This window comes from Acipenser ruthenus, chromosome 21, assembly GCF_902713425.1.
Source record: "Acipenser ruthenus chromosome 21, fAciRut3.2 maternal haplotype, whole genome shotgun sequence".
NCBI lineage: Eukaryota > Metazoa > Chordata > Actinopteri > Acipenseriformes > Acipenseridae > Acipenser > Acipenser ruthenus.
Window position 1 is genome coordinate 17,660,451 of NC_081209.1, and position 27,625 is coordinate 17,688,075.

The 27,625-nt window shown below is 39.9% G+C and overlaps 1 protein-coding gene across 1 annotated transcript in view; it reads left to right on the forward strand.

Annotated features, from left to right (window-relative positions):
- Positions 1-27,625, forward strand: part of LOC117963175 (thrombospondin type-1 domain-containing protein 4-like) — a 154,515-nt gene that overhangs the window by 31,097 nt on the left and 95,793 nt on the right. The window contains exons 6-7 of the mRNA XM_058994888.1: positions 1,585-1,687; positions 14,784-14,920. Of these exons, the coding sequence (XP_058850871.1) occupies positions 1,585-1,687; positions 14,784-14,920 (240 nt within the window). The remainder of the gene's footprint in view (positions 1-1,584; positions 1,688-14,783; positions 14,921-27,625) is intronic.

The following is a 27,625-nucleotide window of genomic DNA, read 5'->3' on the forward strand; positions in this document are numbered from 1 at the left end:
GCTGTACCCTTGAGCAAGGCACTTTACCTAGATTGCTCCAGTAAAAACCCAACTGTATAAATGGGTAATTGTATGTAAAAATAATGTGATATTTTGTAACAATGCTAAGAAATAAATAATAATATGGTGGCTCTCCCATTTAAAAGAACACCTATTAATATCCTTTTGATCTGAGGCTGACTGCATGAGATCATCAGAGGGAAACTGCACTGTATGTGGTATTTCCCCACAAGAGATATATTGAAAATTAATCCTCAGCATATTTAAACAGCCTGTTGTCCGTAATGGAATCGGCATCATGATCTGGGAAAGTACAGTTCATTAATCCTTCCCCCTGGATGAATGAGATTAATAATTCACTTCTGTTCCAAAGTGAGATGCCATTCCCAGAGAGACTGGAAGAGGCTCTTGTATCACTCTTCATAAGAGCCTGCCATTGTATCTACCTTCAAAGTGGTTGTCGTTAATATTTCTTGGGGTAATCGGACACACAAGGACATTTGTTTTTTTCAGGACTAAACAAAAAAATGTTACCAGCATTTTAACAGCATTACTGTATGTGACTGAAGCCATGGATTGTCTGCTATTGTGGCACGTTATTGAATATATCAGAGATACCGGAGAAATGTGTACTTGATATCACAAGATCATTCAGAAGTTTTAATTGGCCATGTGAATTTCCATTAAAAAAAGCATGCGCCAGAACTCGTTATCAACCCTATGGGATGCTTTCAAGATTTTAAATTTTGTCTGTTGGTCTTAAATAAGATAGTAGAGAGCTTCATGCTTCTTTTGCTGGATTTGCTACAGGTGACACAGCGACCGCCACATCTTGATCTGATGCACAGCTGTGGTTAAAAAAAAAAAAAAAAAAAAAAATTCAGAGGGATATTTTGGATTTACCTTTTAAAGGGAAAGTACTGCTCTCAACCGCCATGGACAGCATCGTTTACAAAGCCAGTTTCCATATGGGTACAGTGAAGGGAAGAGGCTATGCATTTACTGGAACTGAAATAAGAATTACTCTCCACCTGCTGCTAATGATAGTTACAAACATTCAGTCCTGTTGCAATAAAAAGCCAGGCCAGACAATAAATATTGAACAAATGTATGACTTTGCATTAGGTCAATAAGAATTAGTTTCAATGCAATTAAAGGCTGTCTGTTATATTAATAAACACCACTCACTACAGTACAATTGTAGCCATCCAGAAATTATTATTATTTATTTCTTAGCAGACGCCGTAATCCAGGGCGACTTACAGTCGTAAACAAAAATACATGCTGTTTAAACTGAGAAATAAACACAGAACCACACACTAGGAACTACGTGCATAGAATTATGGGAGATTTCCCTGGGTCCCTTGCTTCTGGTTTTCTTAACCCCCCCACCACCACATCCCATTTTCAACAATGGAAGTTACAAACTAAACAACTGGTAGGAGAAAACGGAGCAGAGGTTAAGAACGTTTTCACATAGGAAAAAAATATATTTTCACATACAAGCCTTGTTGGTATTTGTGTTATGTTCCTTTTAGAAAAGCCCTTAGATAACTGTCTCTTATTGCCTGTGTTTCCGTGCAGGCCTGTCCACCAAATGGACGCAACATCCGTGAAGTACAGTGTGCCTCCTACAACAACCAGCCCTTCATGGGCAGAGTCTATGAGTGGGAGCCCTTCACCGAGGGTAAGGCAGCTTTTATCTGCTTGCAGAATGAATACCACTTCTTCTTTTGTTACTCTCTGCATTGACTGTTGTGTGCATTTACAAGGTGATAGGGCTTTAACTGCTGTGCCCGCTAAGTTTGCAATGCAGCCAGGGCCTCTTAAGATCAAGTCCCATTGGCCAAGACAAATCTAAAGCAGAATTTGGATACACCCCCAGCACTGTAATCCTATGCAAGAGGCAAAAACTGATTTAAACAAAAACTGCTCTTAACTGTATTTGATTGATCTAAACTGAGAGAAATATAATGGAAATTAACAGAGCAAAATGTTGATTTGTATCTTATGTATCTTAATTGGGCTTCACTATGTGCTGCCATGGTTCATCAGAAATTCAGAGACCCACATTATTCCAGTGCATCTGAAGTATAGTACAGTAGTGCAATCCATTATCTGTCATGAATGCAGTCCTCTGTTTCTTATATTCAATGTTTTATAAAAGCAGCAAGCCCGACAGGCAGTTCTCCATGCTGATGTAATTGCACACATGTGGTGTGAAACCCTCGGCCCACGGCCAGGTATGTAGCTGTCAGCATAATCATGAGCACCGAGGGACACATTTACAAATCAATGTGTCCAGTGCAAAGTTTGCTCCACTTTGTTTTCTGAAAGATAAAGTAATTAGCTAACGTTACAAAGCAAGTCAGAAATAGTAACTCCAGGTCCTGTAAATACTGCTACTCGTTAGCTTTCTATTAATCCTGCTGGTGTTTTCAGCAAGGGGCGATCTACATTCCTCCCGAGCTCTATATTGTATTTTAAATCCTTAGGCAATCAGGTTGCTCCCTTCACTCATATTCTGAGACCTTCTCATTTTACATACAGGGCGTCTCACATATTGGGACTTCACATTTAATACAGCCAGAAAACCAGCCAGTCTTTTATTACTAATCTAAAAATAGATCTTCCAACAAGAATACTGAGAATGATCAACTTTGAAGAGCGTGTAAGCAGGAAAAACAGAAATGCACTTAATTCAAGGTTTAATCTTAACCTTTTTCAGTGAAGGAAATATTGTTTACCCTTATACCTTTAAACCAGGCGCTTAGAATAAAAAAACATAGCATAGTGTTATAAAGCATATTCAAAGAATGCTGAAGCATGGTTAAGTGTTGTATAGCCCAGAGAGGTATGGACAAGTCTCAAAACATGGCAAATCATGGTAAACTGTGGTAAGTGCACAATATACCCTTGGGACAATCATGGGAAAACTACAAAATTACTGTGCAAATGTACTGTAGTAAACCTTTTTAAGGGCAGTTTCAAGTTTACAACACTGAATATGCTGGCTCTTAGATCTCCCTATATTAGGAATTGTGGCAGTTTTTCAATGATAGATGATTTAGAGGAATTTATGTTGAAAAATAGACTTTTCAAAGGTAAGAAGCATGTCCAATCTAAAATCAGGATTCCAAGCATGATTGTAATTCACCCTAAGGGCAGACAACTTTATCCATTTACACTAATTTGCGTGATTGGTTTGAGACATGACTAGCTGTTGTCCCTGAAACTTTGGTCTCTGTGCTGGGCAGTCATTGAAGGACAGCGGACTGGAGAACTTTATTCAACTCGCCTCTTCGTCTCACACCATTACCTCGTAAAGCTTACACTTTCTACCTTCAGTGTATATAGTACCAATCAGAAAACGAATTTCAAGAAGCCTGACCAAGCTTAACATCGATGTGTATAAGACTGCATATATACGTCATCCACGTGTCAATGGAAAAGATATTGATACATCTTGAGTATATAATATGTAAGCTTGAAGATGTACTTTATTATTTGACGTGTAGGCTAAATTGATAACATTTAACACATTTAAATGTTTAAATTATTGGCACCCCTAACCCCTGAAAACACATAAATGTTGCCATCTGAACATTATGTTCCTGCATTTTTCTGTGTCTGAATCACTGCTGTTGTAGGCACACTAAAAACAGCAATGTCAGTTAATGTTATTTACTGGGAAGCATGTTACATTACAATATGGGATAGTCATCTCCCAGTTGATTACTGACCCAGGAAACCTATGCTAATTGTATTTTAAAAAGAAATAATACATCACAGGAGAACAATGTAATCCATTAGAGTTACTTCAACCATATGTGACAAGAAGCCCAAGTCCTGTTGATATAGAGTTATGGCAACATTAAGACGATTAGCAGAGGAATCTCTACCACGAAGCTAGGCTCTGTACTGTATCTAGGAATGGGATAAAAAAAATAGTAACCTGGGTCTCCTGCTTTAGAAATAAGAACGGTTTGACCGCATGCCTTTCAGTAAGAGGAGTTTGTATGTATATGCTGAAGCACCTACAGTACTGTGATACTTTGGACCCTGGAGTCTTAATGATCTGCTTGTGAGATTCGGACCAGAACAGTGTAAAGTAGTGTGATGAACACTGATAAACTCGTGTTACTGCATAATCCTCTACCCTTTTTTTTCTAACATGCAGAGGCCAGATGTGGATAATTAGGGTAATTACTAGCCTTTTCAGACTTATACTATCCTGCTTATACAGTAACTGCGGAATAAGCTAAATGCTTCCCTAGTCAGTAAAAAAAGCTGTCCCTGTTGCAATTAAAAACAGAATTGGTTCTAATGGAGCTACATAGCCTTTTGGATAATGTACTGTAGGAGCGTACACAATTACACTGCAAAAGAAGATATATGGTAGTCTATAATGACAGTGTTTCCAGCTTTCTTTAATTTATATCAATTAGTTATCAATCATCCTAGTGAAAGGATCTTATATGCTGTTGTAAATCTGCTACAGCCATCAGCACGGTTTCAATTGTTCATATCTCATGCACCATTTAAGAGACTGACTTCATATATATGTTGTGAAAACTAATAGTGCCCTTCACTTATACTTCTGCCCTGATATGCCATACTGTGGCCCTGTAAGGTCTTAGTTTTGAATGATAAATACCTATCACTTTGACATGTCCATTTTCAAGGGCAAGTTTGATTGCATGGCATAAGTGTGTTCCAACTCTTAATAAAAACACAACAACAAGGCGAGTGTAGTATACAGTAGCTAGCTGTGAAGTTACCTAAGCTGTAGACACTACTGGAGTCACTATGTTGCAGGTATGGAAGCTGTGCGTGTGCTGAGACAGTTCTCAACACGTCCTACTAGGCAGTCCTGCTCTGAGCTGCACAATCCTCTCTGTTGTTCCTAAAAGCACACATTGTGAGGGAGGCGGGCAGCAGCAGCAGTGCTGGTATTTGGGCGTGAGTGTCAGGCCTCAACATTTCTGACATGTGCAGTCATCCAGCTGGAATGAGGAGCAAAGAGTCAACCTGTGAGCAGGTATACCCATGAACTGTACAAGTCATGTTGTGGTTTAGCGTGCCTTCATTAGGCTAATACAGTGCTTTACTACATTTCCACCACAGTTTTATAATGGGTTAACACTTTGCGTCCTGGTCCTCAAGCAGTAATATTAGCAATGTATTAGAGACTTCTTTGTAATTAATGGTGGAGATTTCACAACACACAATTGGTGTTTAGATAAAGTGTTGACTGTGTGGAGTTTTTTGCAGGAGAATTCTGGGTTTCTTCATTTGTTTTTGTCGCTTGACCAACCTATGGGCCTCCTGAACCAACACACACTAACCCAACTTGAACTCATACTTGACCATGGCAATGGCAGTGTTTAGCTGCTCCTGGTGAATGACAGCATCAACTGATCTTCTGAGCAAAGTTCAACAAGTCTGTTGATGCAGAGCCGGATTTGCCCGTCCGTCTTGTTTACCTGTCATCCCCGATTAGCAGCAAACACTACCTAGAGGCACGGTAGAGATTTGAGTAGTTGAATTGTACCGTTATAATATTGGAAACAAACAGTGACTTGGAACAATGTGCTAAAAAGTGGGGAAATCCTTCTTTGTGTTTTCTTCTTCTTCTCCTTCTCATAAAGACATGCACTTTGTTTGAACTCTTTAGATGATTCTTTGCGTTTTACCTCTGGCATGATGTGCCTCCATTGGGTTATTTAGTTTAGAACAGTGGCTGTCAAACTGGAATCCTTGGAACCCTGGGGACATTCTCAAAACATCTCATTTGTAAAACAACATACATGTGTGAAGTATTTACAATACTTATACTTACAGCCAATACACTGTTGTTTAAACATCTACATGAATGTGGAAGGTTTTCTTTGACTTGTTTGTTTTTAATTGTTTTGAAAAAGGGGTTCCGCAAACAAAAAAGTTTAAGAACTGGAGACTATGGAAGGTGTGTCAGGCCTATCGTTTTGATAATAAACTTTAACCAAGTTGACTCTAATTATTGTCACCGCTTTTGAATCAGTGTTAATAAATATACACATCAAGTCACCTGTGATTGCACCTGGTTTGCATCATTATACTTCTGTAGGATACATGCTAAGATGTATCTTAGCTCAGCTATGCTATAGGGGAATTTGTTTTTTTTAAAGAAAAACATATTGTCTGTAGATTTCTTCTCAAGAAGGTTCTTTTCATTTCTTGAATGCCCATTCTGTATGAGACACTAACCTGTGGCAGCTTCTAGGACTGATGCCACTGTGTGAAAGCTCTTAGTGCAGCTGGATTCAATTGCATTACAATTATGAGGCAGGCATGAAAAGGGGAATCAGGGGATTCTCATTAGTATTGCCCTCTCCCTGATCACTGGAAACACCCCAACACTCTCACTCTCACACACACACACTCACACACACACAAAAACACACACACACACACACAAACACTCGTGCACACACACACAAACACACACACACACACATACACACACACAAACTCACACACACACTCACACACACACAAACACACTCACACACACGCACACACACACGCACACACACACTAACGCACACACACACAAACGCACACTCTCACTCATACACACACACACTCACACACGCACACACACACTCACGCACACACACACAAACACACACACACACTCTCACACTCACACACACTCACACACACACACACACACACAAACACGCACTCACACACACACACACACACAAACACTCACGCACACACACACACACAAACACTCACACACACACACACAAACACTCACGCACACACACACACACTCACACACACACTCATGCACACACACTCACACACACACACACACACTCACACACACACAAACACACACTCACACACACACACACACAAACACTCACGCACACACACACAAACAGTCATGCACACACACACACACACAAACACTCACGCACACACACACAAACACTCACGCACACACACACTCACGCACACACACACCCACACACACACACACACTCACACACACACAGTTCCATAAAGTGAATACCCAGCAGCAAGAGCAAGATGAAACAGCAGCATTTATGTTCCTGGAGATACAAATGGAGAAGACTGCTGATCAGCTGAAGACATTTGTTTGATCTTTGGTTTGTGATCCCTCTGAAGAGCCAGAGAGAGATAGAACATGCACAAGAGACAGAGATGTCAGCTCTATACAAGGATACACAGTTGTCTTGAGTATGTTCCATCTGTTTTTGCCATGTTGGTACTTTCCCTTTTGCATGAAGGTTTGAATCCTATTTATTTTCTGGTCACATTCTGCTACATAATTTATATAATAGCTAACAAACTTAGTAACTGCATACCAAATAGACAGAGTAATTGCATAGCAAGTTCAGAAACTATCACCCTTTTCCTTCCCCCTATACTGAGAGAACGTTATTTTTTTTCTCCCTCTGTTACAGGTGAATTTTGAATAATTCCATGAGAATTAAAAGTAAACCAAAAAAAAAAAACGAACAAACTGACGAAGTGAAGAATTGTATTGCTGTGTGAGAGTTCAAAAAGGAGTGAATGGATCTTGAAAAAAGCTTTCATTCATGCATCAGACATCTGTGACCTTTCAAGCAACCAGAATATCATGTCAAAGGTCAGCAGCTTTGTGGTATTGCCATCTAAATGTACATTTACATTTAATGTGTAATACTGAAAGTTAACAGCAAACCACGGCGATGAATAAACTATATAGATTAAACAGATGATTACTTAACTATGTCTTATTTCTAACGTATTCGTATTACACAATTTAGTGTAAAATATTAAAATATATATCCTCTGGTCCGTTTTATAGAAACGTAATATGAGGAAATGGTCGTTCACGAGCTGTTGTGTGTTTTGATGTTTTTTTATACAGTTTTGCTGTCTAAAACGTACATTTAATTTGTAATACCGAAAGTTCACGGTAAACCACGCCGATGAATACATTAATAGCTTAAGTAATCACACGGACAAACTACAATGAAACACTGATGCATGCGCATATCTCAAAGTAGTGCAAAATTCAGCAAGGGGCAGAATTCGGCACAACAGCGGGCATGTTCAATAATGAAGTTAGGTGGTGTTACGATCAGGAGCTGGTGTGATGACTTCCAGGTTTGCTCAAAGGGCATACTGTGGCACTACAAGTCAGGCATTGTTTCTGATTTGTTTCCTCTTTATCGTAATCCCCTTGTTAGAATTTCAATTACATTTGCTGATGAACAGAGGTTGAAGATTAAATTAAACCACTGAGGCTGAAGACAGCGTTGTCTGCTGCAGTCATAGTCAATAAATACATCTATTGCATTGAAATATGCATTTGATCCTTCTGAACAAATTATTGTACACTATAATATGTATATATGTGAAAGAATTTGTTGCCAATTTCAGGTGTTGAATTTTACATCTCCAGAATATAAAAAATATAAAAATATTTTATTTGTTTAGTGCATGTTAGGTTAATCCAATAAAATTAAGATCCTTTGGTACAAAGTGTTGATTCGCCATACCAATCTTGGTGTCTAATCAGTTCTGTCTCATGAAAAAATCAGGTGATCTTTTTGCAAACGTAATATAGTGCATGTGAAAGGAAGACTTTTTATTTCAAAAGCGCTAGAAAAACTGGACTAATGTAACATGCCATACCAAAATATCCTTCAAAATAATGTACTTCAATATGACATTTTCAAAACTAGAAATAAAAACAAAAAACATTAATTGTGCTCCTTTATAGCTTTGTAACAATAAGAGGATGATTACCAGTCTCATCAAATTATATTCAGTGTAAATTCAATGTGATTGTACAATGGCAATGCCCTGGTTGAGTGTTACCAGATATTCTGACAGTGGTATAAACCAACACGCACCGGTAATCCATATACTGTGAGTGGAAAGCCAGGTGAACTGGAGTGCAGTATAGAAAGGTAGTGAAGGAGGCCTAGTTTCCTTTGGTTCTTTATGCAGGGTTTCAATTTGCCCTCCTAGCCTGAGGAGCGCACGCTGGTCTGTTGAAGAGCTGTTGAATGGAGGTCTCAAAACGTTCTCAAGTCAGGTCTTAAAAGATCCAAGTGATTCAGCATCAACATGACTAGGTAACCCATTCCATACCCTCACCACTCTCTGTATGAAGAAGTGTCTCCTTCAGAAACATAACTAGGTAACCCATTCCATACCCTCACCACTCTCTGTATGAAGAAGTGTCTCCTTCAGAAACATAACTAGGTAACCCGTTCCATACCCTCACCACTCTCTATGTGAAGAAGTGTCTCCTTCAGCAACATGACTAGGTAACCCGTTCCATACCCTTACCACTCTCTATGTGAAGAAGTGTCTCTTTCAGCAACATGAATAGGTAACCTATTCCATACCCACACCACTCTCTGTGTGAAGAAGTGTCTCCTTCAGCAACATGACTAGGTAACCCGTTCCATACCCACACCACTCTCTGTGTGAAGATGTGTCTCCTTCCCTCTCTGCCCAAAGTCAGTCTCCAGTTAATTTTCCAACCATGTCCTTTGGTCCTGGTTTGCCACCTGTAATTTTTATTTGTTCTCGGATAAATAGATTTAGTTATTTCAGCCTTCATAGCTCATTCATTTAAACTCTGGGATTAGACTGGTTGCTCTGTGGTTCTGTTGTTGCTCTATGACTCTCTCCAGGCCCACACTGTCCCATTGGTTCTGTGGTGACCAGAATAGGACACTGTACTGTAAGTGCGGTCTCACCAGTGTGTTATACAACCTCATCATAACGTCCTTTGATTCGTTCTCTACCCTTTTGGCTACATACCCAAGCAACACTTTCCATTTCTTGATACTAAGTTTCATTTGCCACATTTCTGCATGTGGTCTAAGGGCTCACCAGATCCTTGCTTCATGACTTTAAACACTCAATCATAAGATCTTTAAATTAATAAGAAAAGAAACTCCTCTTTTCCATGGGAGCGTTTTGAGTAGTCAAACCCTGGGGGTGGATCGGATCATTTGGAGAGCAGTGGGAAAGAACTTAGGAAACCGATCACACCTGTGTCCCAAAAAAGTGGTCTTGTCTGGTGAATCGATTCTCGGTTATTTCAGCAGGGATTAACCAATCCACTCTCCAAAATCAGTAAGAAAATGAACCAAGTCTATTGTATTCATCATTACATTCGTCTTCATTAGGCTATACATTGTCATTTTATTATGAGACAGATAATAATTGCATTACGCTGTTCATATATACATTATTTCTAAATATGTGTGAATTACTGACAGCTTAACAGCATTTCTGCAATTGTGTACTATGGTGCTGTACTATTAGCCTGTGTGAAAAATAATGTCATATGGAAAATATGAAAATAATTACATTGCACAGAGCAAAAACAGATCATGTCAAAATAAAACAGAAGGATGTCTCATGGGAGAATTCTTGAAATAGGATTTTAGCTTAATTCTTACAATACTTGTAAGCAGACGTTTTAAAATTTACAAAAAGGTTATATGCATTTTCCTTTAACCCAACCCCCTTCCATTATACCTACATCTTTCAATCGTGTAAGTGAGATAAAATCATATTTTATTAATGGAACATTGACAAAGCATTTACTGGCATATAAAAATGGCAATAACATTATTTAGCATACGTTATTGGGTGTGTTAGATTTGTTATTGGCCGTATAGATATTCTTTACATATAGAAAAGTGCTCAACAGACTCACATGCACTACTAAATGCTTGATTTTCAAAACCTCAAGTTGTAATTATCTTTTTAGATCACCCACTGTTTAGATCAATTGGATAATCGTTTGTGTTTTAAATATGTCTTTACAATGCAATGTGTAGGAATTTATAAACAATACTTACATCTGTTTCAATTAATTTAATAACATTTGGTATTTATGAAACTGTTTAGTTTCATGATAGCAAGCATTCTTTAAGTAACCTACAGTTGCAGACAAAGTATTGGCACCGTACATTTAATACAGGAGCATTCAAGAAAACATGTTAAATACAAGCATTTAGTAAACTTTAGCCACTAATTTATACAACAAAGACCAAAATACACAAATTCTGGTAGATGTTGGAAATAATTGCCTCGCTTTCTGGCTATTGATTTTGTAATGCAGCTTTGTTACTTCGTTACTGTGTAATGGTTTTCAATCAATGAATATATATATAATGATTTCCATTACACGAGAGTAGATGTTAAAACTTCATGCTGATTTGAACTCGGCTCTCGCCAAGATAAGCACCAACTAAGACGTAGCTTTACAGTAAACTAATGTGATCCATATGTGTCTCCATCCATTTACGTTTCCTTCCATATGATGATGTAGATATCCTTCTGTCTGGTGTTAATGGCTGAAGTGTAATGCTGGCTCCAGGGATCAGCTTATTTTGCCTCCCTGGAGCATCAGCACACACAACGGCTGCGATGCTGGCTCCGGGGATCAACCACACTGCGGCCTCCCCAGCGCATCAGCATGACAACCGTCTGGATTGAGCTAAGTAGGGTACATCTCTGGGGTTTTCAAGTGGGCACCTTCCATCCTCAGTGTTTCGTCGACTAGCCCACGACACCTCAAGAGGGCTCGACGGTGATTCTGGCGTCCCAGCATCACCCCCCTCCGTCCCCCACTCAACTCAGCCCAGCTTACTTACCTGTACATCAGCGTTTCTTTCTTTCTATTGTGCTTGAGATCCCCAGCCAGAATCTTTCCGTCTCAACCACAGCCAGTTGCTGCTCCTCTCTGCTGCTTCAGATAAGTTCTTCACTGTGCGACGCAACTCTTGGCCACTGAATCCGACGTCTCTGAGAAACCGGGTTGTAGAGTGTGCCACAAATCCTCGACAACCCACTTCCACTGGGTAAACCCGAACTCTCCATCCTCGCTGTTCCGCTTCAGTGGCTAGTTGAGCATACCGCAGTTTCTTCCTCTCATACGCCTCATCTACAGCATCCTCCCATGGCACTGTTAACTCTACCAGGTGAACAAGGCGTGCTGATCCAGACCACAAGACAATATCTGGTCGAAGGTTAGTGGTGGCAATCTCAGGTGGAATAATAAGCCATTGACCAACATCTGGCAGCATTATCCAGTCTCTAGCAGCTTCCAGTTGTCCTGGGCGAGGATTGGTTTTAACACCTTTTCTTGGTGGTTGCTCTCCTGGGCGGAGGAATGTTGTCTTTTGTGTGTAATGTTTTGATGGAACAGGTGACAACTTATTGGTCATGTTACGCTTGTCTTCCAATGCTAAGGCCAAATATATATATACAGACGTGCTCAAATTTGTTGGTAACCCTCCACAAAAAACGAAGAATGCACAATTTTCTCTGAAATAACTTGAAACTGACTAAAGTAATTGGCATCCACCATCATTTATTCCATATTTAATAGAAATCAGACTTTGCTTTTGATTTTTTATTCAACATAATATTGTAAATAATAAAACAAATGAAAATGGCATGGACAAAAATGATGGGACCGCTAACCTAATATTTTGTTGCACAACCTTTAGAGGCAATCACTGTAAATCAAATGTTTTCTGTAGCTCTCAATGAGACTTCTGCACCTGTTAACAGGTAGTTTGGCCCACTCTTCCTGAGCAAACTGCTCCAGCTGTCTCAGGTTTGATGGGTGCCTTCTCCAGACTGCAAGTTTCAGCTCTTTCCATAGATGTTCGATAGGATTCAGATCAGGACTCATAGAAGGCCACTTCAGAATAGTCCAATGTTTTGTTCTTATCCATTCTTGGGTGCTTTTAGCTGTGTGTTTTGGGTCATCCTGTTGGAGGACCCATGACCTGCGACTGAGACAAAGCTTTCTGACACTGGGCAGTACGTTTCGCTCCAGAATGCCTTGATAGTCTTGAGATTTCATTGTGCCCTGCACAGATTCAAGGCACCCTGTGCCAGGCGCAGCAAAGCAGCCTCAAAACATAACCGAGCCTCCTCCATGTTTCACTGTAGGTATGGTTTTTGAGAGCTTCATTTTTTCGTCTGTGAACATAGAGCTGTTGTGACTTGCCAAAAAGCTCCAGTTTTGACTCATCTGTCCAAAGGACATTCTCCCAGAAGGATTGTGGCTGTCAATATGCATTTTAGCAAATTCCAGTCTGGCTTTTTTATGTTTTTCTTTCAAAAGTGGAGTCTTCCATGGAGCCCACTTTCGCTCAAAAAGCGACTGATGGTGCGATCAGAAACTGACGTACCTTCACCTTGGAGTTCAGCTTGTATCTCTTTGGTAGTTATCCTTGGTTCTTTTTCTACCATTCGCACTATCCTTCTGTTCAATCTGGGGTCGATTTTCCTCTTGCGGCCGCGCCCAGGGAGGTTGGCTACAGTTCCATGGACCTTAAACTTCTTAATAATATTTGCAACTGTTGTCACAGGAACATCAAGCTGCTTGGAGATGGTCTTGTAGCCTTTACCTTTACCATGCTTGTCTATTATTTTCTGATCTCCTCAGACAACTCTCTCCTTTGCTTTCTGTGGTCCATGTTCAGTGTGGTGCACACAATGATACCAAACAGCACAGTGACTACTTTTCTCCATTTAAATAGGCTGAATGACTGATTACAAGATTGGAGACATGTGTGATACTAATTAAAGAAACTAATTAGTTTGAAATATCACTATAATCCAATTATTTATTATCTTTTCTAAGGGGTACCAACAAATGTGTCCAGGCCATTTTAGAATATCTTTGTAGAATAAGCAATAATTAATCTCTTTTCACAGCTTCTTTGCTTTATTCTATGACATACCAAAGGCATGCAAGTATACATGATAATATAGCTTTTAATTTAATCACTTTTCAGGAGGAATGAAGCATTATTTCAATGAGCTGTAAGGGTACCAACAAATTTGAGCACGTCTCTCTCTCTCTCTCTCTCTCTCTCTCTCTCTCTCTCTCTCTCTCTCTCTCTCTCTCTCTCTATATATATATATATATATATATATATTCATTACAGACTTTTAATGTAAAGGTGCCAATACTTCTGTCAAGAACAAATATTTTAATTTTTTTAAATTTTTTATAAAGATTGTTTGTTAAACTATCAGACATTGTGTATTTTGGTCATATTCATTAGTGGCTAATGTTCACTAAATGCTTGTATTTAACATGTCTTCTTGAATGTTGTTTCTTATATAATCGTTATTATAATGCTGCAGTTATATGTTATATGTCAGGTGGTCTGACAGTCTGCAGAGCTAAAGCCAATGCCACACTGCCCTCTTGTGGCAGTAAGCACACCATCCACCTCAATTTATGGTAGAGGAACCTTCCCCCATCGCATACTGGGAATGAATGAACTGTGCATTGCCAATTTCTGATTAAAATTGTGAAAACTTCTTCTAACCTTGATTTTCCTATGAGTGAGTTTCATATCCAGCACTCTGTTCTGACTATGTTATTTAGATTTTTCATGTGCTATGTTATTTAAACAATGAACACACAACAAAAGGTAATTATCAATTGTAATAGGCAATTATCAATCAAAATGCAAAATAACAGAAAATGGTAAAGCAGAGATTAAAGATTAGAGTGAATGTATAGAACACACTGTAAACAAAGCGTTAAAAAACTACAGACTACAATGCCAGTTTTAAGGGTGAGTCATCAATATTAAACTACTGGCAAGCCCAACATATCTCCATGAATTCTCAGTGTAAATGGCTCTATAGTAAACAAACTTTTTGACACACTTCATATTAAATTGCAATGCTCCCCTGTTGTGCTGCAGTGCGAGGGGCTCAGCGGTGTGAGCTGAACTGCCGGGCGCTGGGCTATCGCTTCTACGTGCGGCAGGCTGAGAGGGTCATCGATGGGACGCCATGTGATCACAACGAGACGTCCATCTGTGTGGCCGGCCAGTGCAAGGTAAGGGTGCCGTGGGTCACTGACTGTGTCTGTCTTTGCAATGTGGGTGAAGCTACACAAGGGGCAGGTCTGACAGTTCAAAGACACGGTCGTTTGAGTTATCCTGGCCGTCGTTTGCTGGTGGCATGGTAGAAGGAGTCATGTGACATTTATCAAAGCTGCTCCTTTAACTCAGTGGTAGAGTTATTTTTCGTGTCTATAGGACTGCACTGCATCCAGTAAACATTTTTAAAGGTCAGTATTTTGATCCGTTAAACATATTAACTAACCATTCGAATAGCCTATACACTGGATAAGCCACAGGTGGATTTTATTAGAGCTTTTTTCCAGCACCAGGGCATTGCATGAACCACTACAGTTATCCCTGGGATTACCTGTTGGCTGATGCAATCCAGGGTGATTTTACAGTGCTGTAAAATTCTCTAATAAAATATTTTTGGGAATTGTCCTGGTGGGGTTAGCCTATAGTCAAGTGGACAAATGTTTTGGACAGTGTCTTCATTGTTAATTGCTAAAAGAAGCCTCCCTATACAAAAGTGTTTACCTTACTTCCCATTTTGCATTATCTCTTCTCTTTTGAATAGAGCTCTTAATGTGTCTAAATAGGGCAGAACAAATGAGCTTTAAAGGATTTGGTTGGGTTTAGCATGATTTAACATGAAAATGATGAATGCATTTTATAAAAACTACTTGAAAACAACTTTAACTCCCCCCCCCCCCCCCAAAAAAAAAAAAACAATATAATTAATGTTTTATTACCTAATTGTTCGTTAATTGTATTTCAAATCTATAAAAGCGGGAACTTTTGTAGGATGTTACAGACTTGCCCCTCATGGCACTGGAATTCAAAATGAGCTTGAAGTTGCATTGGGTGTTTGAAGAGGTTTCTGGAGGGTAGATCTTGCAGGTTAGGGAAGTGAACATTGTAATCTAGCCAGCCAGAGTGCCAGAGGACAGTATAGAGAGTCCAGGCACAGATTGAGGGCACAAGCACAGAGCACATTTTTTAAATAGTTATAGGTTTCAGTTATACAGTACATGGCCTAGTCAGTCCGCTAGATCTATTACTGAGCCTGCTTGCTAACCCACATTACTCCTGATACATCCAGGCACATCTACGCAGCTCTCCGTCATCCTCGAGACACATGCAAGAGAGTACAACTCCATAGAACTATATACAGTCAATTCTCACTAAACACATTTCCTGATACTACACATTTTCTACATTTTCCCAGACAAATGTAGCAGTCGCTTACTGTAAATTATAATACAAATTTACTGTTTGTGTGAATTATTTGGAGCCCCCTATGGATGAATAAATGTAATGAAATAAACTGACCGTTTGAACAGCTGAGGTAAAGGATATTAGGAAATGTATTCACTTGCACCCAGATTAGCGCCTCTGTTCTGTATTTTAGTGCTGTTTTGGGACTACTGATCCTATGATATATTTCACGTTGCAATAGTGCTCACACATCAATGCCATTTCCATGAAGCATTGCAATTAGTGACCAGTGTAAACAGCAAGGCGCTTTCTGATGTTGCTTCTGTGGTTTAAAAATGCCTGTGATATCCCTGTATCTGGGACCACTGTAAGACACAAACCTCAGAAATGAGCACAGGAACTGGGGCATGTCGATTTCCAATGGCTTGAACAGTTTAAAAGTGCACTACTGCGTGTGCAATGCATACTGTAACTTACTGTTGCCTCAACTGTTTTTTTTATATAAAACTGGTTTTGCAATCTGTACTCTTAAAAAGTTCACGTACATTCATATTTTCAATAACGTGCTCAGTACTTTTCAATGTATAATACTTTTCATTGTACTGTAATTGAAATTTGATGTCAGTGTTACTGTAACCAATAAAAACTGACAGTGAGATTAAATTCATCTCAATGAGAGATGACTGTACATTACTTAAAGTTACAGTTAACAGTTAGAAAATGATCATTTCAGGTTATTAAATATCCACAGACACATCACCATGGCTTAACTTCAAATTTGTAATGCACATCTTTGCCCAAGTCCTAAAATTAAATCACAATGGGCTCTGCTCTAGATTGTAGAGCTCCCCATTGTGGGCCACCAACACCTCTGCATATTCTCCAGCAGCAATACAGACCAGGCTGAGTGAGATCTGACGAGAACCCAAGGTGCAGCAGACAGGTCAGGGTGAGAGGGTTCAGTGCAGAGCTGGGCACTGTAAATTACTGTGTGCCAGAGAACCAAGGAGCAGGGTCCTCTGGTTATAGGAACATCTGCTATCCATTTCCACAACACAAATGTTAACCTATAGGTGGGGTTCAGGGGGCGGAGCTAGGCACCAACAACCTATCATCTGCTGTCATCAATTAAACCTACCTTATTTAAACATTAGTCACCTCTACCTCGCTGTCTTGTGTTTTTTCGTTTTTTGGCTTAAACCTAAGCGATTTCAAGACCTATCTACATTTGCGTACCTCAATAATGGAGTACTTACAGCAGTTGTCGTCAGGATTTTCTGTCATTAACAGATCATTCTCCTTCAGCTTCAATCCAGGGTCCATCCAGTCTCCGTTTTTTCTCGCCTTCTGCTATTTCAGTTACATCTGATCAGGCTCCTGATCAGGCTCTCGACCAGGTTCCAGTTCAAATGCTGCCTACCGTTCCTGCCACCCAAACATCGAATCTGCGGCGATCCAAGCGTCTTCGGCCTCGGATGCCCCTCCGGATCGATTGTTTTGGAAGGACTGGCCCATGAATAAATTGATAAAAACCCTCCTTAAAAATGGTAATGCGATTCCGGCAGGGAGTGATAGAGAGTCTCTTTTCATTCTCTATTGCAATTCAGTTTCAGCAGAACCAGTCTTTCCTCTGAAAAAACATAATCAGCCGCGCCCAGCCATTCAGCGTCCTAAAACAGACAGCAGGCAGTCTATTCCGGATCTAACCACCCCCACAACTAGCACCGCTAACCAGCAGCCAGCCATTGAAATCCAACATTCGCAAATATTCAACGAGATAAAATCATTTATGCAGCCTTTTTCCGATACTCTATCTTCAGTCAGTTCTCAACTGTCGGATCTAGAAAAAAGAGTGTCTGTTATGGAACAGGGAAAACAATCCACAGCGCAGCCATTAATTTCAGCATCAAATGCTGCAGCGCCGCCTACAGCTTCTTTCGGTCCAGCCCTAATTTCAGCCAGCGATGCAGATCTTCCAATATACAACCTCGCTACTGCATCTACATACGGATCCTCCTCTCCAACTGCAGCGAGACGTCATACTATATCTCCACAAATCAGACGTATCATTCTCGAAGGTAAGGACATTAATCTTGTTTCACTATTAATGACGACTTCTGAATTCTTGGACCATAGAGTAGTCGATTGTGGAGAATTGGCAGTAACTCTAAAATCCAGAGATCCCAGACTGCTTAAAAATCTTACATTAGGGGAGTTTGTCCTTGCTTTCTCCATATTCAGAGATGTGTTATGCTCGGTATATCCTAACCGCAGAGCTGAATTGGAATCTTACGAATATTACATCGTGGATCTGTCTGTCAGATACGGGGGGACTATGTTTTATGAGTATCATAAAGCATTCTCTGCAAAAGCAGCAGCGATATTGGCAGCAGATAATCACATCATCAATTGGGCAAAACCTGATCCAGATCTATTTAATACAATTTTTGGTGGTTTAAGGGCTAATGCATGTGGGGTCTGCGCTTCAACAGCTCATTCAACAGCCCTCTGCCCTAAAGCTGCAATTGCATCAACTTCTAAAGCACCCGGTTTCGCCGCTAATTCATACAGATCTTCAGTAACTATTCCTATACATTCTTCAGCTCCCCTCGATCAATCTACAAGGAAAGACAAATACGGGCGCAGTATCAGATTTTCAGGAGGAAGACAAATCTGCAACAATTTCAATACTGGCTTCTGTTCGAATAGGCAATGCAATTTTATCCACATGTGCAGCAATTGCGGTGACGCTCACTCTAATACAATCTGCCCTTTAAAATGCAAGTGACTTTCCCCGATGCTCACCGTCTTTACTCCTACAAACATCCTGGCATTATCAAGTAAATTACAGAATCATCCCGACAGTAACTTAATTAATTACCTGATCGACGGATTGAAAAATGGTTTTTCAACCGGTCTTACTCAAATTCCTTCTTCCTCGTTCCAAAGTAAAAATCTTTATTCCGCGACTCAAGATCCACAATCAATGCAGTCTCTCATCGAAAAAGAAATTAAAAAAAGGATTTATAGTCGGTCAATTTTTAGCTCCTCCTTTTCCAATATATAGAATTAATCCTATCGGCATTGCCACGAGGAAAATGTCAGGAAAAAAGCGTCTCATTATTGATTTATCAGCACCACGGGGGTCAAGCACCAGCAGCATTAACTCATTAATTCCCCAAGATCAATTTTCCCTGCATTACATCACTATTGCAGACGCAATACATTCAATTAAATTAGCAGGTCGTGGTTCCTGGTTAGCAAAAGCAGATATATCAGACGCATTTAAAGTAATGCCAATTCATCCTTCTCTCCGTCACCTGTTTGGTATATGCTGGGAAGGGAAGTTTTATTTTGCCACTCAATTGACTTTCGGCTGCCGTAGCAGCCCGAAGATATTTGATACCCTGTCGGAAGCATTATGCTGGATCCTTCTTAATGTCTATCATGTCCCGTTCTTGCTCCACTTGCTGGACGATTTTTTAGTAATTTCTCCTCCTTCAGATGCACCAGCAGAAGCGATTTCCAATCTTAAAAGCTTATTTTCTGAAGTTGGCGTTCCGCTTTCAGAAGAAAAATCAATCGGCCCCCTTCATTCTTTGGAATTCCTTGGAATCATTCTAGATACAGAAAAGTTTGAAGCCCGCCTGCCTGAGTCTAAACTTAACCATATTCGTTTGCTCATTCAGGATTTTCAGATCAGTAAAACAATTAAAAAACGGGCACTGCTTTCATTGCTGGGTTACTTTAATTTTGCAATACGTATCATTCCACAAGGGAGGACGTTTATATCTCGGCTGCTAGCGCTGGCATCAACAGCAAAAAATCTGGACTCCTATTTAAATATTTCTTCAGAAGCTAGGAAAGATATTAAAATGTGGTCTGCGCTTATTCAGCACTGGAACGGTCTCTCTATGTTTTATGATGATTTCATTTCAGCTCCTCACGGTATGGCTTTATTTACTGATGCCTCATCTCTGGGATTCGGAGGTCTATTTAATAATCAATGGTTTTGCAGTACATGGCCTGAGGAAATCGAGAACATATCTCCTCATCTAAAATCCACAGCTCTGCTAGAGATATACCCAATAGTAGCAGCTGCCCAGCTATGGGGTCATCTCTGGTCTAAGAAATCAATACTGTTTTACTGTGATAATTAAACTACAGTGCATATTATAAATAAAAGACGTTCCTCCTCTGCTCTTATAATGCAATTGCTGCGGCGGCTAGTATGGATTTCAGTCTCTAATAACTTCCTAATACAAGCTCGCCACCTACTGGGCATTTTTAATAATGCAGCTGATGCTCTTTCCCGTTTACAGATTTCCAAATTCCACAGTTTGCTGCCCTCAGCTCTGCAATATCCAGCAGCAACGCCACAGTTCAATCAGCTGATTTTCAACTAAATCCAACTATTAATAAACTTCTTAATTTAGCTCAAGATTACATGGCATCAGCACTTGCCCCATCTACCAGATCCTCGTACTCTACAGGTTGGGCATGTTATGTAACTTTTTGTTTACAAAGCAGGATTAATCCTACTCCATTCAACCAGGACTGGATCATGGCGTTCATAGTGCATGCAAAGGACTCTCTACATCTGGCACCAGCTACAATCAGACTGTATTTGTCAGGAATTCAGCATCAATTTCGCTTGATGTCCATCAATTCCCCAACTCTATTATCAATTCCAGCGGTTAGTCTCCTTTTACGAGGAATTTCCAAGTGCTCTCCAGCTCCTTCTTCTGCTAGCCTGCCTATTTCTATAGACATTCTCAGTAAATTGATTTCAATTCTCCGCCACGGCTGTTTTTCTCCATTTGATGATTTAACTATGGAAGTCATATGTCTAGCTGCATTTTTTGGATTTTTGAGATGTTCTGAATATACAGTTCCTTCTATTGCCAGCTTTCCTACCCTAGGTATCCGCTGCAGTGACCTCAAGCTCATCCCAGATTCTCATTTCATCTTATTTCTTCGCATTTCAAAAACAGATCAACTGCGGCAAGGACAATGTATTCAGCTTTCTAAGATCAACTCTCCTCTATGTCCCTTCACTTCCATGTTGAAGTACATTGCAGAACGCAAAGCCATTTCATCCTCAGACCCTTTGTTTATCAATTCAAGCCGGTCCATTGTATCAAGGCATTGGTTTTCAACACACCTTTCCACTGTGGTATCCAGAGCAGGTCTTCCTTCACAATTCTACACTCCTCATTCTTTTAGAATAGGGGCAGCCACTTCAGCCGCAAAAGCCAACATTAACCAGCATTTAATTAAAATGGGGCGCTGGACTTCATCAGCAGTTGAAAGTTATATTCGTTCTTCATCATCTGAAATATCCTCCGCACATCAGTCCATTGCTAGTATGTCCGGAGTGGGGACGACCTTTCTGCCTGAGCCACCAAAGATTTCCCCCTAAGAAATAAAATTAAAGAAAGGGTTTTTTTTTCTTTCCACTGTGCAGAGGGTCTTCACATAGTCATTAGGGTACAGTCTACTAACCCCTTTGTCACGTTAAGTGTTTGTTTTCTTTCATCTAAATGTTTTCTCTTTCCTTCTTTCTTATGCATTGGCGGTTCTCTCTTTTTCTTCATGTTGCGTCAGCGGGGAGCCGGGGGTCCATTTTTGGGGGGTTAGTGATTCCACTTTCTCCAACCCTTTGTTAAGCTCCGCTTCATTTACCTCATAGAGGAGGGTTCTCCATGAGTCAGAGGGGACCCCCGGCCAAACCCTTCCATCTGCATGTATGTTTCTTTTGGGATTCTTCTTTCAGGTCTGATGCCTCTATGTGACGGTCCCCAAGCGGTGGCATCCCTCGTGTTTGTCGGATCTCCTCAAAGACGGTGGCCCCTCTCCTGTTTGTCGGGTCTCCTCAGCGACGGAACCCCCCTTCTGTTATGTTGGGCTCTGAAGAGGCGGAACACCACGCATTATATGTTTTAACAAATACTAACTTTATGTTTTTTTCCCGGTTCGCGAGCCTCTTCGTATGTCGGGTAACCTCAGAGACGGTGCCCCTCTTGGTATGTCGGGTCACCTCAAAGACGGTGGCCCCCCTCCTGTTTGTCGGGTCTCCTCAGCGACGGAACCCCCCTACTGTATATGTTGGGTCAGGAAGAGCCGGAACCTCTTTTGTGTTATCAATACTAATTCATGTTTTCTTTCCGGTTCGCGAGCCTCTTCGTATGTCGGGTAACCTCAGAGACGGTGCCCCTCTCGTATGTCGGGTCACCTCAAAGACGGTGTTTATCGTGTCTATCGATCAAGTAAATGTTGGGCCTGGAAGAGGCGGAGCCCCTCTCTCCATGTGTATATGTTTACTAACTCTGTCAATAAACACTATCAGGTGGCATAGCTCCGCCCCGTGAACTGTCCATTTCCTCCAGTGGTCCCAGCCACTTCTCCTTCTCACTCAGCCTTACAGTGTGTCTTTATTGGTAGCCCTGGAAACTGAGACGAGTCTAATTACCCACAGGACTGAGGGGTAGCACAAAGAGTGTCAACGTGAGCTTCTCCAGTAGGCATGTCTTAAAGGAGTACAACTGTTAGGGCTGGTTTTCAAAAGCTTTTCATCCATGAAACTCCAGTTATTTGTGTTTTCACAGTGATTCCCCAATCCATATATCATTATCTGGATATTATAAAGCGAACAGAAAGTTGGACACTGTCTCAGCCCATCATGAAGTAGCATTTTTGGTCATTGTATAGAGAATACTATTATTAACAGTCAGTTATTAGCTCACGCTGGGGTCGTGCTCTGTTGCTGGTGTTAATGAGTGTGTGTTTCCTGTAATAGCAGACTGGTTATTACAGGAAAAAGTGCTCACCCGTTATTATACACCAGTAAAGTGTAACCGCCTCACCACTTTGATTACATTGTAATGCATTATTCTGCCACACCTGTGGCCTAACAACTCAACACAAAGATTCTGGATTAAAAAGTTAGTGCCAGAAGATTTTATTCAATGAAATTAGTTGAAAACATTTCAATATTGTGCTTTTTCACAGCACCCCATTTCTTATGAAACAAGAATTCATGTTGTAAGATATTTCTGTAAACTATAACACAGTTGTGTTTGGGAATGATTTGAATCAATTGTCTTTTGCTGATCGGTGCTTTCCTTACACAGCAGCACTACAAGTAAGATGATATTCAGTGTATCTCTTTCAAACGGTATCAGAAAATCATACTAAAATATTATAGCACTGAAAAATTGCATTTCTCTATAGCTAACCTAAATAAAATATCAGCTCAAAAGAAAATGTCAGATTATCTCACGATAAGTGTTTACTTTTAATTGTCTTTGAATAGAGTTTCATATCACTAGCAAACAGATGTGATTAATCGAGCGGATGATTACTTAAGCAACAAGCTTAAAACCCCTAATAATGATTGTCTGTTGAATGTTTTTTCTATATGCTCACCTGCACATGTTTAATTGAAAGTGTAAGGTTTGTGTTTAACCCTTTGTATAAAAGAAACACAGTGAAAATGTAATTCTGAAACCTATTAGTGTAGAAGATTATACAGAGCAGGGCCTCTTAAAACAACATCACAAAAAACATTGAAATACCAAAAATATGTGGTTGTTTAGGGTCAGTCAGGCCTTTTATTATCCGTTCTGTGAAATTCATATTCAGAAGTAACATTACAAGGAGTAGTTTTTACAGATAAAATTACTATCGACTGTATCTATCTATAGGTCTAGCTACCTGTATCCTGTAATGAAGTAAAATTCCACAAGGTGGCACTGTATGATTTGGCGAGGCTTTTTATAACACTTATCTAAAGCAATAACTGAAGTGTGTGGAAACATCACATGTTGGTATTCAGAGAAACTCCTTTGACACAGCTTGGCCCTTAATTAAACAGCTGTCATCGGGGTATCTTCTTCTGTGTTTCTGAGTTTGTGTGTTGAGACTGTTTCTTGTTGAGCTGTGACATGTTTGGGTGTTAAAGTTACACCCCACACTAGAGCAATGATGATGGAAATCACGCATGTTCCATGTCTGTTAAAATGACATTAAGTAAAGTCATTAAGTAAAAGTACATTAAGTGAAACACAAATATGAAACCTTTACTGATAGCAGTAGACCTTCACTGTACGTGATATTATGTATCACTGTGAGTCTAAGAAATCAACAAAAAAACAGAAGGGCAACAACTCAGGTAAGATAGCCATTAAATGTGTTTATCTAAATGCTAGAAGTCTCAAAAACAAAATGTTAGAACTTGAAGCTACTGCACTAACAAGTAACTATGATGTGATAGGTGTTACAGAAACTTGGTTATCCGAGAGTGATGGAGACGAATATAATATTAGTGGATACACACTGTATAGGAAAGACGGGCAGGACAGAAGATGCAGAGGGGTAGCGCTATACATCAGAAATAGTCTTGAAGCCCAGGTGTTCAATCTGAAAGAAAAAAACAACGCAGAATCAATATGGGTCAAAATAATGGACAAAAATACAAAGGGCATAATAATAGGGTCATGCTGTTGACCGCCAAATTGAGACACTGAGCAAAATAATCTGTTATACAATGACGTTCGAAATGCGTGTAGCAAAGGAGAAGCCATAGTAATGGGGGATTTCAACTTCCCCTATATAAAATGGGAAAACCCAGTGGGGGGCACGACGGACGAAATTGAAATAGTAGAAATGACAAATGACTGCTTCCTAACGCAATTTGTCAATGCACTAGAGGGGAGGTATGCCTTGATTTAGTCTTTTCAAATAACAAAGACAGAATAACTAAAACAGAGGTCAGAGAGCCATTGGCAAACTCAGATCACAACATGGTCTAATTTGAAGTGCTTGTTAAAACCCCAAAAGTAACAACTAAAGCTAAGGTTTACAATTTTAAAAAGGCAAACTATGAAGGAATGAAACAGAGACTAACAGAAGTAGATTGGAGTAAAATAGAGAAAACATTCAACAGAAAAAGGATGGCTACTTTTCATAAAAAGTAGTACTAGAGGCGCAAAACAATTACATCCTAAAAAAACAAAATGGCCAAAATGGTTAATAGATCAATTAAAAAAAAAAATTCAGAGAAAAAAGGCACTTTACAGAGCATTTAAAAGGGACCAAGAATAAAGTACACAGAAAGAGTACTTGGAACTGCAAACACAGCAGAATCACCATATTTACATTGAAAATTAAACTTTTTTTCTTATTTTTTTCAAAAAGAGCACATATACACATGAAAAACTAGTCCAACTTCCTAATCTACATTAATGACTTAGATTCTGGTATACTAAGCAAACTTTGTTAAATTTACAGCCGACACAAAAATAGGAGGAGTGGCAAACACCGTTGCAGCAGCAAAGGTCATTCATCTAGACATCATTCAGAACTGGGCAGACACATGGCAAATTACACGCAGGCACTAAAAATGTTCATTATAAATAACATATAGGAGATACTGAAATTGAAGAAGGAATCTTCACCTAGAATGTGGGGAAGCTATAAAAAAGGCCAACACAATGCTCAGATATATAGTGTTGATTTAAATCAAGGGAAGTAATTCTAAAACTTTACAATGCATTAGTAAGACCTCATCTAGAATATTGTGTTCAGTTCTGGTCACCTCGCTACAAAAAGTGCCGCTCTAGAAAGAGTGCAAAGAAGAGCGACCAGAATTAACCTGGGTTTAAAATGCATGACTGTGGCAATGTGCCCCGCCCCTGTGTGCATATTATGTGTTGTATGTTGCATGCGTGTGTTAATGTTGGTGTATAGTCATTGGTACACGGGATATAAATGGGTGTGTGCAGCACGAGTATTTAAATTGTATAATTATATTTAGGCACGGGATCACTTCACGTGCATTTAAAGTATAGTATGTGAGCACGGGGTTGCACAGAATTAATTCACGTGCTGGGATTCAAGTGAATAATTAATTAGTAATTGAATCCCAGCACAACAGTATATATAGAGACACGTAGCTCTCACTCGGGGTTGGGTGTTCGGTGAGTGGAGAACGGGATTGGAGACGGAGGTAAAGAGGATAATAGTAATAATCGTTAAAAGAAGCTCACCGTGTTTTGTCTGTTTGGTCCGTTTTTGTTTGTATTTTTATTTTGGCGTGAAGTGCCGTGTCCTGTTTTGTGTTCCAACCTTTTATTTTCTGTTCTGTTTATTAAATGCTGAGTGAAAGCATTCGCTCAGCTCCACCAAACCACACATCTCTGTCTGTTTATTTCCTGCTTCTGGTCTGACGCCACCCACTCCGGCCGTCTTTGTGACAATGACATATGCAGACAGGCTAAAAGAATTGAATCTATTCAGTCTTGAACAAAGAAGACTATGTGGCGATCTGATTCAAGCATTCAGAATTCTAAAAGGTATGGACAATGTCGACCCAAGGGACTTTTTCGACCTGAAAAAAGAAACAAGGACCAGGGGTCACAAATGGAGATTAGATAAAGGGGCATTCAGAACAGAAAAAAGGAGGCACTATTTTACACAGAGCATTGTGGGAATCGGGAACCAACTCCCCATTAATGTTGTTGAAGCCGACACCCTGGGATCCTTCAAGAAGCTGCTTGATGAGATTCTGGGATCAATAAGCTACTAACATCCAAACGAGCAAGGTGGACCGAATGGCCTCCTCTCATTTGTAAACTTTCTTATGTTCTGATGTTCTTATATTATAATAATAGGACAGGTCTGAGTTCATCCATACCTATAAGACACCTAATACTGGTAAACACCAATACATTTGTATTTGTACAAACTTTGCATTTCTTAATTTACTATATATGCAGGGACTGTGTGGTCTGGTGGTTAAAGAAAAGGGCTTGCAACCAGGAAGTCCCTGGTTCAAATCCCGGCTCACTCACTGACTCACTGTGTGACCTTGAGCAAGTCAATTAACCTCCTTGTGGTCCATCCTTCAGGTGAGATGTAGTTGTAAGTGACTCTGCAGCTGATGCATAGTTCACACACCCTAGTCTCTGTAAGTCGCCTTGGATAAAGGTGTCTGCTAAATAATGTCTGTTTAGAGTCTCTCTCCTCCCCAGAAAGAACAGGCAGCAAGAAATGTGTACCACCACACAAATGAAAATGTCTGTATAAATGGACTTGTATGAATTGAGTGGAGGCACTTGGCAAGGACAGTCCTCTATCCCCTTCTTCTCTTTGTTTTGATGCGACAGCCTCTTTTCCAAAAAAAATTAGCTCATACCCTGAAATATACCCTGGAGGGAATATAAACTGATGCTTTATGACTCTTTATCCAACACATAACTATGCCCCTAATGTTATCCAATATTCACTCGAATTTCAGGATAAAGTAAAGTATAAAATACAACAGCCTATTCTGTCCCCAGCAGATGAACTGGACTAGACACAATATTTTAATCTAAAGTGTCTGTTCACATCTCACCTAAAATATGATGTATCATATATACTCTAAAGACACTGCTCATCAACATTCAGTCTGTTTTATGACTGTATAAGCATCCCTA